Here is an 18,437-nt window from a genome sequence, read left to right on the forward strand (position 1 = left end):
GGACCACATCTCCTCTTGGCCCTGCAATTTATTTCTGGGGGCTCTTCTCCCTCAAGAGCCAGCAGCCCTAGCACAAGTTAATATGTAACCTTGAGATGTATACATCCATACTACACTTTTCTTAGCTAATCAAGGTCTTATTCCATCTTTGAGACCTACTGAATTTATTACTTTTTAACTCATCAAAATACTATTCCATCTTCATGACCTACTGATTTTAATGAAGTGAACAAAGTCCAAAGTTTCTCTCTCATGCATTTTGCTAAAGTTACAATTTTAGCACATTCTTCAATCGCTCAAATTGAAAAAAGGACTTCTAGACTTGTTATCTAGTGTCGTTTGTTCTCTCACCAACCGGCCTAGTGTATGTTTTTACAAGGAGAACGTCCAGAAAAGCTCCAATACCTGTTAATCAAGACTCAAGAGGTACGCTCAGGGGCCAGGACCGTGTCTTCGGATGAAAGTGGAATCCAATGCCCCAAGTGTTAAAACAGCTTCAGACCACAAAAAAAAAAAAGTGTTTTTCTTTGATAATAATAGAAAAGTGTTTAAAACAGCTAAATTTTTGCAGTGTGATTCCTGTAAATGGGCTTGTTTTTGGGCTTATATTACAATGGGCTTTTGAAAACTTTTGAGGCCCATAGCAATAATCTAAAGCTTGTCTTCTGGATTCACAGAAACCCAGAACAAGGAAGACCTTCTTCCCTTGGCACCAGAGCTTTAGGCTGTAAGAGTAAACCCCAAACCCAAAGCTCACTCTCAGTAAGTTCTAACTTCTTGTTTGCTTAGTCCCTTAACTGGTTCTTTCTAGGGTTGTTTTGATTTAAAGTTTCGACCTTTAATTCTGAATTTCCTTAAAAGTTAGAACTTTTACAGGGTTTTGTAATTTTTTTGATAAAACACTATCTGGGAGATTTGAATGGTACTTTATAGTTTACTAGTATGCTGTAAATTCTTACATTAGAGACCCATGATGTGAAATTTACAATCTTGAATTCTTCTGTCTTTTTGGGTATGATTGCTCATTAGGGTTTGGTGAGGTTGATTATATCAGCAAAATTTGGATGGAGTGCGTGGTTCAGGGAATCATAGAAACACAGGTAATGCAGTTGGACTTACAATTTGTAATGCAGTTTCTTCGAGTGTCGATTTATGGCATTTGATACCTTTTGGTTAGCTGTCTTTGTGTTGCTGCTAGATGAGAAAGATTGAATCTCTTGCTTGCCATTACTTTTCGGTGCGTAGGTTTTTAAGTCTTTACCAAGTTAACAAATGATTCGTTTGAGGTTAATGTGTGAGGAACCAAGTTTGAATTTGATCATTTTAGTTAGTACTTTTCTTTTTTACATGCGCAGAGATTTTATGATTATCGACTCTAGTTTGCTTATAATTGGAGGAACATCCTTGAAAGAACCGTATTCCCTCATTTTATATGTTCCCCCTTTATGCGTGGAGTATTTGAAGTTGTAACTAACATATGGTTTACGTCTTGCAGCATGTTGAAGCCCTTGAGATTCTTCTTCAGGGTCTTCGTGGTGTTCGCAGAGAACCTTTGAAGGTCCATGAGATATGCCTTAAAAGTGGCCCAAACTTAGGTACAGATTGTTTTCTCATACACTATTGATCTCTGTAGCGATTAGGCAAATCAGTATGCTATTTTTCCTCCTTTGTGGACTCATATTAAGGAGAAGCTCAAAGCCTTCTTTGGTGTGGTTCAATACAAAATTTCCCAGCAGTCTGTTGGCTTTTTTACTTGTTTGGTTCTTTTCCTTAGTGACTCCAAGTTCAGATTTTTCACCTAGAGTGACCTTTGAATTGATCCATGTGACAGAGTCTTTCGTAAGAATTTGTGTACATGTGTTCCTATTTTTAAGTAGCAAAAATAACATATGATTACTTTCACTCAAATAACTGCTCACATGAGCCTGCTACTGTGTCATTATTTTGATAGAGTCGTCTACATATATCTGCTGAATAGCACCGAAATAGATGATTTGGCTGTCCCTTACTAGTTACGATTTTCCTTTGTCTAGGAGCTGTACCTTCTGAGGTTCGACTTATTTGCAATCTTGAACAAACTGAACCTACATGGTAAAGCTCAAAAAATCTCTCCCCTGTCAAATTCATCAATGTATGTATTTTTATTTTTATATGATTAGTTGATTACATATTGCATATATTTTACATCCTAAATTTTGTAGGACTGTGAGGTTCGTGGGGGGTGCGATGAGAGGTGCAGGTAAAGAGCAACTCTCAGTTTTAGTAAGAACTGTGATCGAAAGCAAAGCAAGCAAGAATGTGCTTCGCTTATTTTATGCACTTGGCTACAAGTTGGATCATGAGTTACTGAGGGTCGGGTTTGCGTTCCATTTCCAGAGAGGCACGCAGATGACTGTGACTGTGTCATCAGTTAATAAGATGCCACAACTACACAATACAGATGAAGCTGTCCCTGTAACTCCCGGGATACAGTTGGTTGAAGTTACAGCCCCTGCATCATCTGAAACTTATACTGAAGTTGCGTCGGCAGTGTCATCATTTTGCGAATATCTTGCACCGTAAGTTTAGTTTATTTATATTTTTTCTTCTATTTTCTGTTTTCCCAAGCCTAAGTTATAGCCAGGTGAGCTTTAATTCATATGTAGTGCCCAGATGCCCTTTACCTTCATTATAATCTCATTCACTATTTGGCATGTTGGTTGATCATACAATATTACAATATATGATGAGGCAGTAAATGGACAGAGCATAAAAATTACATAAACCTAAAAACTGTTGGTTCTTTAAATGGATTAGGCAAACTCACTATGGGATGATACAGGTCTTGAATTTATATTGACTTGACAATTTATTCTTACATCTGAAATTGATTTTCTCAGGCTCCTGCATTTGTCAAAACCGGGAATTTCAACTGGGGTTATTCCTACTGCCGCTGCCGCTGCTGCATCTCTCATGTCTGATGGTGGGGGTACTACCTTATAGCAGAAGTTGTAAATTTCCTTCAAATTTTGTATTTACTGTTACAGTGATGACTTGCTGGTTTAACAATAGTTGGTAATCATAACTGCTTGTCAAACTTCATAACAATATATTACAGTAGTTTCTCATTGCTAAAACCTGCAAAGTCAATAATCATAACTATGTTTTTTATATGTTTTTTCCAAGCATCTACTGCATACTAGAAAGGGGTCTATCATTTGCTAGTATGCTGAATCATTGACAGGGATTGGCAATAGTTTCTTTCGTTGTGCTCTTCTTTTCTAGGCGATGAGTTAGTTCCTGGAGAAGCATCCCAGAGTTTCAAGGCCTAGAATGAAGGAGATAGACTTGTTTACGCATAATACACCGATTGGTGTACTGAATTACAGCTGGTTATGAGCAGTACGGTCCTCAGCTATCGTCTTTGATAATGATCATTATAGGTTAAACTTGTCTAAATGTGATTAGTACTCGACTTCAGCTTGAGAAAAATGTAAAACCTGTCTTTAATTGTTAGTTGCCTCTTTGTAGTTATTTGGATACAAGTCTCTCTTAGACATAATTGCCATGACATAAGAAACTTCTAGTTCTTTACAACCATGTGGTGGGATTAGGTGGTGAAAATAGATTGACGAAAAAATGGGAGAGGAAGAAACCTAATCAACATTTGTTTTTCCATGTTGCTCTGACAACCATTTACCTACTTGACCAGTTTTAGAGACCCTCGCAATGTCATATGAAACCATTGATTAAACAAGTTCATATAAAAATAATATTAAAAGGAAAGAGTATTGATGACTCGAATATGACATAATTACTATCGGTCTCTTTTAAGAAGCTCTATACGATACCTTAGACTGAAGGGGTGGGCGCATATCGGCCCAACTTGGTTTTAGGCCTAAATTGAGTTTGACCCGGAGTTGTCGGTTGGTCTAAAATTTGGTCTTTTCCTCATATTTTCAGCCCAAGTGGCCCATTTTGTAACCAAACTAAAACTTACAAGTTCATGCTTCTAAATAGCATTTATGAAACTTGTAACCTAACTACTCAAATAACACATCAGCTATTCAACATTTCAGTTTCTAACCAAACTCCAAACATTCAAACTCGAAAGTTCATGCTTCTAAATAGCATTAAACCAAAGTACCAAATTTAAGTTATTACAGACCCAGATTTAACAGAAAATCATTAAACTGTTAAACGATAGTTCCAAACATTAAGTTATTACAAATCATAATTCCAATTTAAAAGCAAGTTCAAAGAAACTTAGAAAACTTAGAAACTTGACTTCGGCTCCGTTTGGGATTGCTTCGCTTTTAAAAAAAATAAGCTTTTGTTAAAAATTTTAGATTTTATTATGTTTTGTAAATAAATAAAAAGTAGCTTTAATTGAAAGTTATAGATTATTGGCAGCAGATTTTAGAAGCAGCCTAGAGGTTGCTTTTAAAAGCTGCTGTGGATCAAAACACGCTATGCAGTTTTTTTATGTACTAACATCACTTTTAAAAATATTAGGGGTATTGACCATTTACGCAATTTGAGCCTAAAAATTGCCCACTTACTCCACCAAAGAGTTTTTAATCCCATTTACCCAATTTAAATGACAATGATAATTTTACCCTCATTTTAATTAACAAACTACTCTCCTGTCATATTCTCTCTCTCGACTCCTCTTAGACTCTCTCTCTCTCTCTCTCTCACACACACACACACACCTAAAACGATGACAGAGAGCAAGAATCTTCGGCGCGACGTCATATTTCCAAAAGCAGCGGCAAATGGAGGAGGCGCCGACCGAGTGGGTCTGCGTCGTCTGAGTCCCGGATGGAATGGATTCGATGAAGACCGAAACGCCGCCGTATGCCGAAACCGCCCAGGTGTTTTCCGAAAAGGGCCTAAACGCCCTTCTTTGAACACCTCCTTGCGCGACTCATCGCTTACGGCGGCGAGGGGCGAGACGGCGGAGGTGGAAAATGAAGACGAGGGTCGCGACCTTGTCGTTGTCTTCGAGATGTTAAAGCAGAGAGTCCAGAGCCTTCTTCTTGAACTCGACGCCGCCGATTTGCAGCCAGGTATTAAACGCGTTGTCCATGTCGCCCGAGATCTACCAGAGCAGCGACTGGTCTTGACCCGGAGACGCTATCGTCTCGGATAGCATGGTCTCCCGGTCCTCCAACCCAAGCCGGTCGCATCTTTCTCCGCCCAATTTGGTCACGACCTCCAAACCGCCACTGGGGGAGTAGACAATCTCGGAGTCGGAGCTCTGAAGCACCGGCGAAAAAATGAGTTGGTCTCACACTCCAGTGGGTGCCCAGAGCATTTTCTGGGTGGCCAATTTTTTTTTTTGATAAACTGTGAGCTCCGAGAATGGGGAAGGAAAAAAAAAAAAGTAAACATGTAGAATTGAACATATAAATTGATCAATTGTGCCTGTAGTGTATTCATTTTGGTTTTGGGAGTTTATGCAATTCACTGGAGATAAATAATATGTTTATTGAAGGGTAATAATATGATTATTGGGGGGCACTAATATGATTATTAGGGGCAATAATATGATTATTGGGAGGCAATAGAAAGAGTATTGGGGGGAATAATATGTTTATTAGGGGGCAATAATATGATTATTGGGTATTACTAGGAAGCAATAAAATTGGAAGCCGGAATCCGGCCACCGGTCCGATGGCCGGATTCCGGTCACCAGTTGTCGGATTCCGGTCACCAGAGTCCGCGGCCGGCCGCCGGTCACTGGAGTCCGGCAAGGTCTAGCTCCGATGACTTCTCTCTCCAATTGACAAAGAAAGAGAGGGCAAAATTGTCCTAAAAATAAATAAAAAGTAATAAAAAAAACTTAATTGGGTATTAGGGCAAAATATATATAAAACATTGTGTAAGTGGGCAATCTCTTAGAGTGTTTGGATAAGTGGGGTTAATTAACCCTAAAATTGGGTAAATGATCATTTTTCCAAAATATTATTTACCAAACACGAAACTGTTTTGATTCACAACTGATTATTCTCACAACACAGCAGCAGCAATTTTTTTTAAAAAGTCACAACAATCCCAAACTAGCCCTTCTAGTAGCAGCAAACCATAGAGTCTTCTAGGCTTCTAGCAGCAAACTTCCATCAGTTTTCAATTGTCCAACATGCTTTCACTTCACTCCTCATTATCAGAAACTTGAGGAATATGTTATACTTAAAAAAAAAAAAAAAAAAACAAAAAAAAAGAACAAAGTCACAAACTTTGATAAAATGATAACACATAGCAAACTCAACAGAGTCACAAATCAACTGTTCATTCAATATGGTAAAAAAATGAAATAAGGGCAGTTACTTGACTCAAGCTTTCCAAGTTTACTATAAAGCTCCATCTCAACCTTAGTAGGCTCTTTGAACTCACTAAAAGCACTACCCTTAACTAATCATTGAGATAAACCAGCCCCTCAACCATTCTAGGAGTTAATAAAGCTCTAAATGGGTTGACAACCATTTTGCCAACGCTTAAAGCAGGCTATAAAGCTACTGTTGAAGCTGGAACAACAAAGACTTCCTTTGCAATTTTTTACAAAATCAAATACTTAGCAGCATTCTTCTTCCACCAATCTAAAGGTTTGAAATTTTTGTTGTGATGGTCTATAATAGCTTCAAGCAAGTACTTGTCGACTTCATTCCTTATCTCAACCACATCTTTCTCCTACCTAAGTTTCAAGAACTGATTCATTGTTGCAACATGACTGTCCTACTCTCCCGGATCAGAAGTGGAATTATCAACACGAGGTTGTGTTAGATCAATTGAGGCTTATGCAGCCACAAGGTCAGAATCAGCATACTCAAAGTACAATTGCAAGAAGTGACTCTTCACTTCATCTACCATCACTAGTGCCATGCTGTTGTCTTGCTGCAACTTAGGCAAAAAAAAAAACTCAAGACATAATAACTTGTATCTTGGATCCAATACAACTGCAAGCTGCAATATTTGGTTCATGTCCTCTATATTCAACCAGTACTTGTCAATTTTTCTTTTCATTGAGGTCCATGAGCTAACCATCAGAGGATTTGAACTTACGGTACATTTTTCTAATTCTTCGAAGATGGTACACATCTACAACAAGGGCTGGTTTGCAGTTACCACCTTAGTGCCACTAAATTGCAAAGTTGACTCATAAAAAATCTTGAGGAACTTCTCCAATCTAGCACCCTTCTCCCAATCCTCATTTCTAGGCGACCCCAACCTTTTACTTCTGTCACGCCCCGATTTTCAAGCACAAATTATAAACAAATAACAATCACAAATACTCCGGGCGTGATGGTTCAGACATCAATACAAAACACTAGGAAAAATTTTCTTTAAAGAACAGCAAGTAAAGATGTCTTGAACTCACAATGTCAATACATACTCATTCTTTAGAGTCTTATATTATAGGGCTAAATACAAATTACTACCCTTTGATTTAGGTCCAAAATCAATTCAGTCCCTGAACTTCTAATTTCATCAAAAACACCCTTGCACTTTCAATTTTGATCTAATAGGTCCAATTTGTTAGTTTTCCGACAATTGAGTTATTTAACTTGTTAATGTGGATCATATATGGCCTATGTTTTATGATGTGGTGTCGAGGTGGTCTGCATTGTCAATTTAGGAGTGAGTCCTACTATTAAAAATAAATAGTTTTTCAACAAATAATCCAACTATTTGAAAGAATATTAACGAATTGGACCTATTAGATCAAAATTGAAAGTGCAGGGGTGTTTTTGATGAAATTAGAAGTCTAGGGACTGAATTGATTTTGGACCTAAACCACAGGGTACTAACTAGTAATTAGCCCTATATTATATTACATTGTCGCGCATAACTTCTTCATATGATCTCTGATTTTGGCGTTCCACATGTCCACGAACTCGTATCGACACATTCTACGACTTTCGTGAAGGAAGTTTTCAGAGAAACCCAACGAATAAAAGTCAACCCTTTGACCCCTCGAAAATAAAAGGTTTTGAGTAATTATTCGTCCGAAACACTCTCACTTCACCACGAAACAACTATTTGCACAACAACCCACATAAAAAAAAAGGGAAAGCACTCCAAAATTAATAACTAAATTCCGGGGTATTACAACATCCCCCAACCCTCTCTTGAATGTAGTTTTTGTACTGTTGATCCTCATCTTCCAGCCTTATGAAGGTCTGCTTGTACTTCACAGCTATGTCTAACATGAAATAGGAAGAGTTCCACCTCGTGCAGCATTTAAAGACATAATCCCCCCTTATGATTAACCTTCTCTCTATAGGCATACTTCCTAAATTTGTCAAGTCTTGCCGGTGAACTTCTAATGAACTTAACATAGTTCCTAATTACAACGATGGAATAATCAAGCTTCTCCATCCCATGCCTCATAATCAGATTCAAAATATGGCAGCAACACCTAACACGCAGAAAACTCCCACCTAACACTAACTGCTTCCAATTTCCAATCTTCTCCTTCATGTAATCTATGAAAAATAGATGAGTCGAAGCATTGTCTGTCACACCCCGAATTTTTGTAATAAGGATTCAAATCCGGAACATGACTAATAACAATACAAATAACGTTCTGAATTTTTCTCTCAGAAACAACCACTAGTTACACCTCTTGATATTACATAAACCAAATCCTCAAGCTACTTATTACAGCACACTCTCACCAAATCAAATAGTAAAACTCAAATGAGTATAATCCTCCTCACAAAACAAATGCTGTAAATCTAATACTAATACTCTAAACCGCACGATCACTGCTCTGATTCTCCTGACCTGTGAGATTACCCGCTACACAATTTGAATAGTGTACCGGGAATTGCAACAACACAAAACCCGGTAAGCTTTTGACAGCCCGTATGAGTAAACAAGAAAGAACTGTTGATTTATTCAATTATATTTATTATAACTCAAGTAAACAATCAACACAGTCACACGGTAACTCCAAAAATCACATAAACATAAAAGCAAGTATATTCTCGATACTCTCTTTTAAAACTCAACATTTGACTGATCACAACCAACAACTATTGCAACATTAATATGTGAAATAACATTAAAGCAAAGCATGCTTGATTCTCTTTTCACTAACACCTTCACATATTAACAATATATCACAGATAGATATTTGATCAAAATAATATAAGTACACTTTTCATTTTAGTGAATTTTCGGATTAACTGGTAACAAATCAATAAATCCACGTGTTAGGGTCCATAATACCAAAACACGGGAAAGCCAGGTTGACTGGTAACAAATCATAAATCCACGTGCTAGGGTCCACTATACCAAAGCACGGGAATCCACATGCTAGGGTCCACTATACCAAAGCATGGGAAAGCCGCAGCATACTCAAGGTCCACTATACCTAAGTATGTATACTCAAAGGTCCACTATACCTCTGAGTATAATAGTGCACTATCTGTAGGGACTAGGGCCCAAGACTAACTTCCACATAACACCAAAACACATTTACCAGTAATTCACTTAAGCACGGGGTAGTAGATAACACCCGGCTTCACAATTGTACTTCTCAGACATAATCAAAATCACAAAATACAATCTTTATGATTTATAGATCGTATATATGTATATGTACACCCACATAAAGAGACATATTATTTCAAGACAAATCTTTATTTCTTAAAATAATTTCCACATATTCACAATTGGGCATATAAAATAGCTTTCACACCACATGATCAACATTTCATTATTCAACAATTAAATGTGAGATTAATAGCTTGAATAATATCCAAATCCATTCTCAATCATTTCATCACACCAATCACACGTCAACCAATATATATATTCCACGTAAATATATATATACGTAATCATCCGCTCAGGGATGACCACTAATACCAACTATAGTTCAAGCATAAAAACCGTGAAATTCATTTGTATAATAAAATCATTTTACTTACCTATGGACCGTAGTTGATCAAGTCCATATAATTTAAAACAATATTTATTCCACAAATATTTTCACACAATTGCGACAAAAATAAAGTAATTAAATTTATCCGGTTCGTAATATGAACCACGTGAGGTTTACTCACCTCTAATCCAGCTGCGTCTTCTTAACAGCTCAAACTACAATTCCACGAATCGTCCGCCGAATCAATCCATCGATCACCTAATCCAATAATGATCTTAACTTAGCCAACAACTCATAAACGTACGTAAACGACGATCCAACGGTCGGATTCAAATTAAATGATGATCCAACGGTCAGATCCTCACAGATCGCCTTTAGGATCATCCTCCTAAATTATCATGAAGATCCAACGGTCTGATCTTCCTGAATCGCCCTTACTAATATCTCCATAATTTTATATGAAAATCCGACGGTCAGATTCTCACGAATCGCCTTCCGAATCACTATTTCACAATTATACGAAGATCCAACGGTCGGATCTTCGCCCGTGACCTCACAAAGTCATCGGGACAGTCATACGATCAACATATCTAAATTTGAAGCAAAACCGATGGTCTGATCTTCGCAGATCGTAAACCGTGGATAAAACGTAAAAACCGTAAATAGTAACATAAAAACGTAAATCCACTATTTATCAACTTTTTCTAACATGACCATGTTATATATCAAAACGCTCGTATGGATGCATAGATCATCGCCTAGATAATGAAAACTCGAAATATGGTCTGACGCGCTGCCACAAGCGGTGGTCAGTGGGCGGTCAACGCGGCGGTCAACTCCGGGTCAACCACCTCCGATGGCAAAGCGACCAACTACAAACTTGTTCAAAATGAAAGGGTGATCGACTTCCATACCTGGAGCTAAGTCTGGTTTGGCCTAGATCGTCCTAGATCAAGCTTGGAAGTCGGATTAATCCTGTGCGTCCGATCAGATTTCATATTAAATCAGGGACGTCGAAAAAGTCAAACCTTGATCTAGTGTTCTACACTCAAAATCGTGATGAAAGACTTACATGGGGATGATCAGGGGGAAGAGGAGATCACGAAAATGGGAAGGATCGGCCCGTGCAACGCCGGCGTCGACGTTTTCCGGCCGGGTCGGTTTCTCTCGTCTGGGTGTCTTCGATCCAGCTTTCGGGGCAGCTTCGATGCAAGGCGATGGCACCAGGCGACTGGACGGCTCACGGCGAAGCCAGGGATGGCCGGGTCGTGGCCGGAGGACGCCGGAGGAGAGAGATGGATCCGGGTCAGGTCGGCCGAATGTCTTCGGGTCTGAGGATGAGGGAGAGAGAGAAACCGGAGGAAGGGGGGGGGGACTGTTCAGCAAAAATAACAAAATTCTGTCCTTAATGACAGAATTGAATTTTTTTTACTATTTATAGAAAAAACCTTATTTTCAAATATTCGTAACTTATTCATACGAATTCCGAATATTGCGTTCCACATGTCCACGAAATCGTATCGACGAGCTCTACAACTTTCATGAAGGAAGTTCTTCCAAATTTTGAACGTATAAAAAGTCAATTTCCACGAGCCCCTAAATAACGTTCGTTTTCGAAAATAAAATCGTTTGAACTAATTCCACAACTTCTCCAAGCTTCGTACTCGCTCCTACTATCGTGAAATCATTTCTAAAAATCCATGGAATTTAATTTGGATTTTCGGGGTATTACATTGTCAACTATAATAGTAAAAACGTTCTCAATACCCCAGTTAATCAAACATGACTAGACCAATTTTTCTATTGTCTTTCCCTTGATTTGAAATAATAGTGAAGTTTAAAATTCTTTTGTGCAAATTGCAAGTCTTATTATCTATGAAACGGGTAGTTAAGACCAAGAAATTGGTATTCTAGACCAAAGTCCAGGTATAGTGGTAAGAGAAACTCTTATATTGTTCCTTCCTAAAAACTCTCTAATCTTCTCAAATTGGTAGAGATCCCAGATATCTCTAGAAATTTTCCTACAAGAAAGAGGATTGAACTTTGGCTGAGCTATTTTAATGAGCTCTATAAAGCCCTGCCCTCTACATGACTAAAGGGCAGGTCATCCCTCACAATCATCCTAACACATGCTCTTCTACAATTGTCTTTAATGAAAGTAACAGTTACTAATTTAATTATTACCACTCATAGCATTATCGAAAGCCAGATACCTTTGCCTTTTAGCTGGGATATATATCGGGCACTTCTTTCACTGGTACATCATATGAGTTCTCATCGATGTCGTCCCCATTTTCTTTGGAGTTGCAGGCATAGGTCTGGGGACAGTACTTCCACTTTGCTCTCGATTTCGCCATCTTCGAATTATCCAAATTTTTCATCCTCACGTAATGGTTCCATGCTATAGACTGATTCTTCCTCTTCACATATTCCGCTTCATTGGTTAGAGAAGGAGGTTGTGCAGCCGCTTCAGATTGAAGAGAAAGAGGGGGGGGGGGGGGGGAATGAGAAGTGGTGCAGCAGCTTTAGTGGTAGTAGTTGGTGTTGTTTCGATGATCAACTCAATTAGTGTCAGATTGGGAGTTTGTGATGCTTCTTTCATACATAAACTGAAAGTGAAAACAAGAAAAGTTGTACTAATTATAACAGATGAAATAGAAAAATCCTAAATTCAAACCGGAAACCCCAATACAAGAATAGAAACCCTAGTTTGAAAACCCAAGTTAAATGAAATCAAATCTCTCATCTGAAAAACCCAATTATGAAAGTTTAGAACCCTAATTCGAAATTGGTATTTTGACAACTCAGAACCTTAACTTGAAATCGCTAAGAACAAAAATGAGAAACCCCTTTGAAATCCAAATTGAAAATGAAATCAAAATGGTCTTTATAAAGTCCCAACCCAAAAATCAAAACCCTAATTCAAAATCCATAATGAAAAATTGAAGCCCTAATTTGAAATCAAAATCGCCCAACAACCAAAACCAATTTGAAATCAAAGTTGAAAATGGAATCAAAACTTTTTTTTTCTTCCTAAAACCCCAAACCTAAAATCAAAACTGGAAATCAAAATTCTGAAATCAAATTTTTAAAAAACCTCAATTTCGAAACCCAGAGACATATCGAGTCCATCTTAGAGACCAAAGATGAAGCCAGGAAATGAAATCAAAGATGAGAGATCGATTTGAGAAGAGATGTGTGGATCCAATTTTTATTTAGAAAGAGAGAAAGAGAGAGTCGAGAGAGAGATGAGAGAAGAGAAACAGAGAATGAGAGAGTGATTTTTGGCGCATAAGTTTAGAGTTTTCTCTTAGTGTCAGTGATCATGGTGTGACAGGTTTACGTGAAACCTATCTTCAACCAATCAAGAATCGACAACAAATAAAATTAATCACATTTTAATTATAATATAACTATTTTGGTTCGATTTTTTTCCGGTCAGTCCATACGTCGATGGAAACGGTCCGCTTTAGAAAATTAAAGTTTTTTTCTCTACTTCATCTAGTTCAATATCCGACCCCTTTTTGTGGGGCGATTTGGTTTATTTTGGACCCCTGGTTCGGTTTATGCCCAACCCTACTTTTAAATACATGTCTTCGATTTATTTTTATATTTATTAAGGATTAAATTCAGTTTACCCCCCTGAGGTTTGGGGGTAATTTCATGTTAGTCCCTGTCCTCTCAATTTAATTAGTTTACCCCTCGAGGTTTTCAATTCTCCTCAACCGTGTCCAGTCCGTCCAATTTGGACGTTAAGTCTGAAAAAAAAAGTCACTTTAAGGGCTAAAATTGTCATTTCAAGTAAAAAAAAACACCATGACAATTTTTTTTTTTTTTTTTGTCATGGTTTTTTTTAAAATTTTTTATTTCTCTCTCATTGAAGAAGAAGAAGAAGAATTTTTTTTAATTGTAATTTCAAAGAAAAAAAACCCCATGACAAAAAAAAAATTCTTTTTTTTTTTTCTGTCATGGTTTTTTTTTTTTTATTCTCTCATTGAAGAAGAAGAAGAAGAGAATTAAAAAAAAAAAAAAAAAAAAAAACCATGACCAAAAAAAAAATTCTTCTTCTTCTTCTTCAATGACAGAGAATTAAAAAAAAAACATGACAAAAAAAAGAAGAAGAATTGTTTTTGTCATGGTGTTTTTTTTCCTTGAAATGACAATTTTTTTAAAAAAATCTTCTTCTTCTTCTTCAATGAGAGAGAAATAAATATAAAAAAAAAACCATGATAAAAAAAAGAAAGAAGAAGTTTTTTTTGTCCTTGTTTTTTTTCCTTGAAATGACAATTTTAGCCCTTAAAGTGGGCTATTTTGTCAAACTTAAAGTCCAAATTAGACGGAATGGACACGGTTGAGGAAAATTGGAAAGTTCGAGGGGTAAACTGATTAAATTAAGAAGACAGAGACTAACATGAAATTACCCCCAAACCTCAGGAGGGTAAACTGAATTTAGGAAAATTCTACAATGTGTTAACGTATGACATGCATACAATTGCCTTAAAAGTGGTAAAATGAGTCTTCAAAATAGTAATATTAGTCCTCAAAGTGATAACATGAGTCCTCAAAGTGGTAAATTTTCTTAGTTACCACATGAGTCCTCAAAATAGTAATATTAGTCCTCAAAGTGGTAACATGAGTCCTTAAAGTGGTAAATTTTCTTAGTTTACCATATGAGTGCTCAAAATCGTAATATTAGTCCTCAAAGTGGTAACATGAGTCCTTAAAGTGGTAAAAATAGTTGATGTATGAGAAATGTTAACATACCATAGCTTTACCCCTGAATTTAATCCTAGCCTTTTATTAATTTATCTATTTCTGGTTTATTGTTGTCTACAATATTATAGTGTTTGATTTTAATATATTAGTACTCATTTGAGAATTGTACAATGTACACAAACTCCAATAAAAACATTACATTTTCAGACTAGAAGTAGAAAAGGAAGAAACACTGCCATCTAATTTTTGTTGTTTTGTTCATAAAGATTTTCATGCCCATAACTATGATAGAAGATAAGCCCTAATAGTAACTTTCTTGGGAAATGAGAAAGACCACATTTTGGCGAACATATTATGTCGCACTCTATCAAAGATTCAAAGCCATCAGCTGCCATTTATTTAGTGCTTGAACTTAATTTGGAGCTAGGATTATGTTTTTCATCACATCAATTAACCAAACCTTATGCTATGATTATTAATGTGTTAGTAAGAGAAAAATATTTGGAGGGTTATAAAATCAGATATCATAGATCGGACTTAATAATCATGAAATTTGTATACCAAATTAATATTAATGTACATATATAATGTGTAAACATACATAAGTGATATGTGTATAAACGTACATGTGCTATTCCATTACACATATCTATACCGAGGCAAATATGCAAGGGGAATGCTAGTAGCTAGCTAGTCTTTCCCATCAACTTACTCTTTTCTCTTTCTCATCCTATAATATAATAGTTTCATGATGTACATCACCCTTTAAAACAATAAACGTTTATTGATTAAATACACAGGTTTGGTAATAGTATAGTAAGATTCTGATGACAAAACCTCCACATATCTAATAACAATTAAATACTACGTGGAACTGTGATCTAGAGAATGAACAGTTTCGATGAGAAAGAAGAAAGATCGAGAATGGCTGAAAGGGAAGTTTGCTAGTTTTTCTCTATATATGCTAAATGCTAATTCATGAAATGAATCGTAACTGAAAGTTCTCAATCATAATTGGTTTTGGTTTTCTTTAAGGAAAAGTTCAAGCCAGTAGGGAGAAGAAGAACTACTTATTCCTCCACTACTGGAAGTGCTGCAGCTGGCATCTCCAGGATTGTTAATTAAAGTATCAGCCAAAGGTGTAGGAGTATTAGAAGAGTATGGAGAGTATTCATAAATTTCAGGTGGGTTCTTCTCTGCTTGGCTGAGACTACTGACCATTGAAGTAAAGTTCGTGCATTGACCAATTTCATCAATTTCAGGGACTCCAAAAGTACTGACAGGGGCTTGTGGGTTGTTGTGATGGGGTACTAAGCTTCCATAGTGGAGTGGTTGAGAAGATGAGCTAGCATTTTCAAGTACCAGTTGGGATGAATTTAAAACTGGGAGGTTTTCTTTTATAGGAGGAGGAGCATAACTACCAACACTTGAGTTTAACAAATGTGATTGGAGTACATATTGCTGGCGCAGGTATTGAAGCTTGACCAACTGAGCTACAGCTTCTGCAGCATCAAGTAATGTTGTAGCAAGTTGATCCAACGGCTGAAATTGCAGCGGCAAAAGGTCCTGGAGGTTGGAGAAGAGGTCAGTTCTGGGTTGATGGGTCATCGGATCAATCCCCATCTGGATCAGTTTTTTCTTCAATTGAGTATTCCAGAAATTCTTGATCTCATTGTCAGTTCGTCCGTCTAGATGTGTTGCAATTGCTGACCATCTTGTAGTTAAAATAAGACGAGTCAGTTTGTGATATTCAAAGCATAGAGATAGAAATGAACCTGATCGGATCGAGGAAATTGGTTGAGGAAGTATACTTGTTTCCGAGGATAGAATGGAGATGTAGAATGGTCTGCTCCTCCTCTTGAGAAAAATTACCTCTTTTTATATCAGGTCTTAAGTAATTTGTCCATCTCAACCTACAGCTCTTGCCACATCTGTTGAGACCTGCAATATTAAGAGAAAATATTCATCAAGTTCTTGGAAGTAGTACGTGGTAACCCAAAAATCAAATCTTCTCACGGTATCCGAGTAGTAGATCATCCAAGCTTATAACTTAGTAACAACAACATGTTAGAGATCTTTTTGAGCATAGTGGTAAACCAACAATCCGGCCTTATGGATGGAACAAATCGAAGGCAAACCTGCAAGCTTGGGAAGAGCTCGCCAGCTTCCATGACCGTGTTGTTGGATGTACTGCACAAGCTTTTCATCCTCTTCGGGAGTCCAGGGCCCTTTCTTGAGTCCAGGTTCATCACAACAAGGAGATTTTTCCATTCTGTTTCTTACAGAGAGTTAAACTGAGCCTGGCTCTGGCTGGCAATATATACACAAATGAAACTTTAGAGTTAACATATGATGAAGTTTTAATGCATGGGAGTATGGGACACGCTAAATAAAGAGCGCAACCTTCAGATAAAAATCGCAACGTCAATGTTGCAGCTTTTTTTTTTTTTTTTGAGAATGATCAATGTTGCAGCTCGCTGCTTCATTTGTCAGAGAATTCATTCGATCCATGTATTCAAGAAGATTCTTTCGTCATTGTTTGCATGGCTTGCTTCACAATGGATATAGTCAAGCTTAATTACGACATCGATCGATCTTATATATTTCAAAGAGATCATAATGATTTTAGTCTTATGACACTCTTATTAGCTTGTGAAATTGAACATGAATGGCCGACCAAGCTAAGCTTTGCCTTAATCTTCATTTAACTTATGACATGTTTATTTAGATTGAGACCTTTTAATGGGACACGCTAAATAAAGAGCACAACCTTCAGATAAAAATCGCAATGTCAATGTTGCAGCTCGCTGCTTCATTTGTCAGAGAATTCGATCCATGCATTCAAGAAGATTCTTTCGTCATTGTTTGCATGGCTTCCTTCATTGAGTCAAGCTTAATTACGACATCGATCGATCTTATATATTTTCAAAGAGATCATAATGATTTTAGACTTATTAGCTAGCTTGTGAAATTGAACATGAATGGCCGACCAAGCTAAGCTTTGCCTTAATCTTCATTAACTTATGACATGTTTATTTAGATTGAGACCTTTTAATGGGACACGCTAAATAAAGAGCACAACCTTCAGATAAAAATCGCAACGTCAATGCTTCATTTGTCAGAGAATTGGATCCCATGCATTCAAGAAGATTCTTTCGTCATTGTTTGCATGGCTTGCTTCACAATGGAGTCAAGCTTAATTACGACATCGATCGTTCTTATATATTTTCAAAGATATCATAATGATTTTAGATAGGCCTGGGATCGGTTTGGCTCGGCTCGGGAATGGGCCTATACCGAGACCGGTATCGAGTTTATAGTTGATCCGGTCCAGTTCGGGATGCCGGAATTTCATCTGCAATACCGATTAGTACTGAAACCGGTCGGTTCGGTACTAATCGGTGCCAATCGGTCTCAACTGTTCTGAATATCAAAATTTCCAGAAACCTGTAAAAAATGCAGCATTGTAAATTTGCAAACCTTTCTAATTAGTTCTCCAGTGAACTTCATGCACATTTCTGTCCAAAATGCAAATCAAAGCAGAACTTGGAACTACGAAAGTACAAATAAATAATAAGCAACGACTAAAAATCTAAAATAACTAAATATAGTGGTTAACAAATCAAATAATAAAATCAGATCCAACCACTAATCACTAATCAACTCCAAATTCAAATCAAGCTACACAATCATGCTGCTACAAAGTACAACGCATGAATGAAAACAGAAAAATCTGAGAGAGTGAGAGACTTACTCGCAGTTTTCCCATCGATTCGGAGTAGAAGGCTTGAAGAATCAAGTTTGAGTCAAATCGAGGCTCTTAACTTCTTCACTCTTGAACTCTGAT

The 18,437-nt window shown here is 37.1% G+C and overlaps 2 protein-coding genes across 2 annotated transcripts; one reads left to right on the forward strand and one right to left on the reverse strand.

The window, feature by feature from the left end:
• The first annotated feature begins 625 nt into the window (after nucleotides 1-625).
• Nucleotides 626-3,157, forward strand: LOC133745524 (mediator of RNA polymerase II transcription subunit 18-like). The gene is made up of 6 exons (XM_062173608.1): nucleotides 626-762; nucleotides 1,030-1,100; nucleotides 1,496-1,595; nucleotides 2,034-2,091; nucleotides 2,202-2,558; nucleotides 2,880-3,157. The coding sequence occupies exons 2-6, from the start codon at nucleotides 1,065-1,067 to the stop codon at nucleotides 2,980-2,982; spliced, it is 654 nt and encodes a 217-aa protein (XP_062029592.1). The 5' UTR covers nucleotides 626-762; nucleotides 1,030-1,064; the 3' UTR covers nucleotides 2,983-3,157.
• A 12,441-nt stretch (nucleotides 3,158-15,598) lies between these two features.
• Nucleotides 15,599-16,861, reverse strand: LOC133744210 (transcription factor MYB93-like). The gene is made up of 3 exons (XM_062172350.1): nucleotides 16,729-16,861; nucleotides 16,402-16,531; nucleotides 15,599-16,304 (listed from the first exon to the last, which is right to left on the reverse strand). Exons 1-3 carry the CDS (start codon nucleotides 16,859-16,861, stop codon nucleotides 15,599-15,601), a joined length of 969 nt encoding a protein of 322 aa, XP_062028334.1.
• Between the last annotated feature and the right edge of the window lie 1,576 nt (nucleotides 16,862-18,437).

The sequence above is a fragment of the Rosa rugosa genome, chromosome 4, assembly GCF_958449725.1.
Source record: "Rosa rugosa chromosome 4, drRosRugo1.1, whole genome shotgun sequence".
NCBI lineage: Eukaryota > Viridiplantae > Streptophyta > Magnoliopsida > Rosales > Rosaceae > Rosa > Rosa rugosa.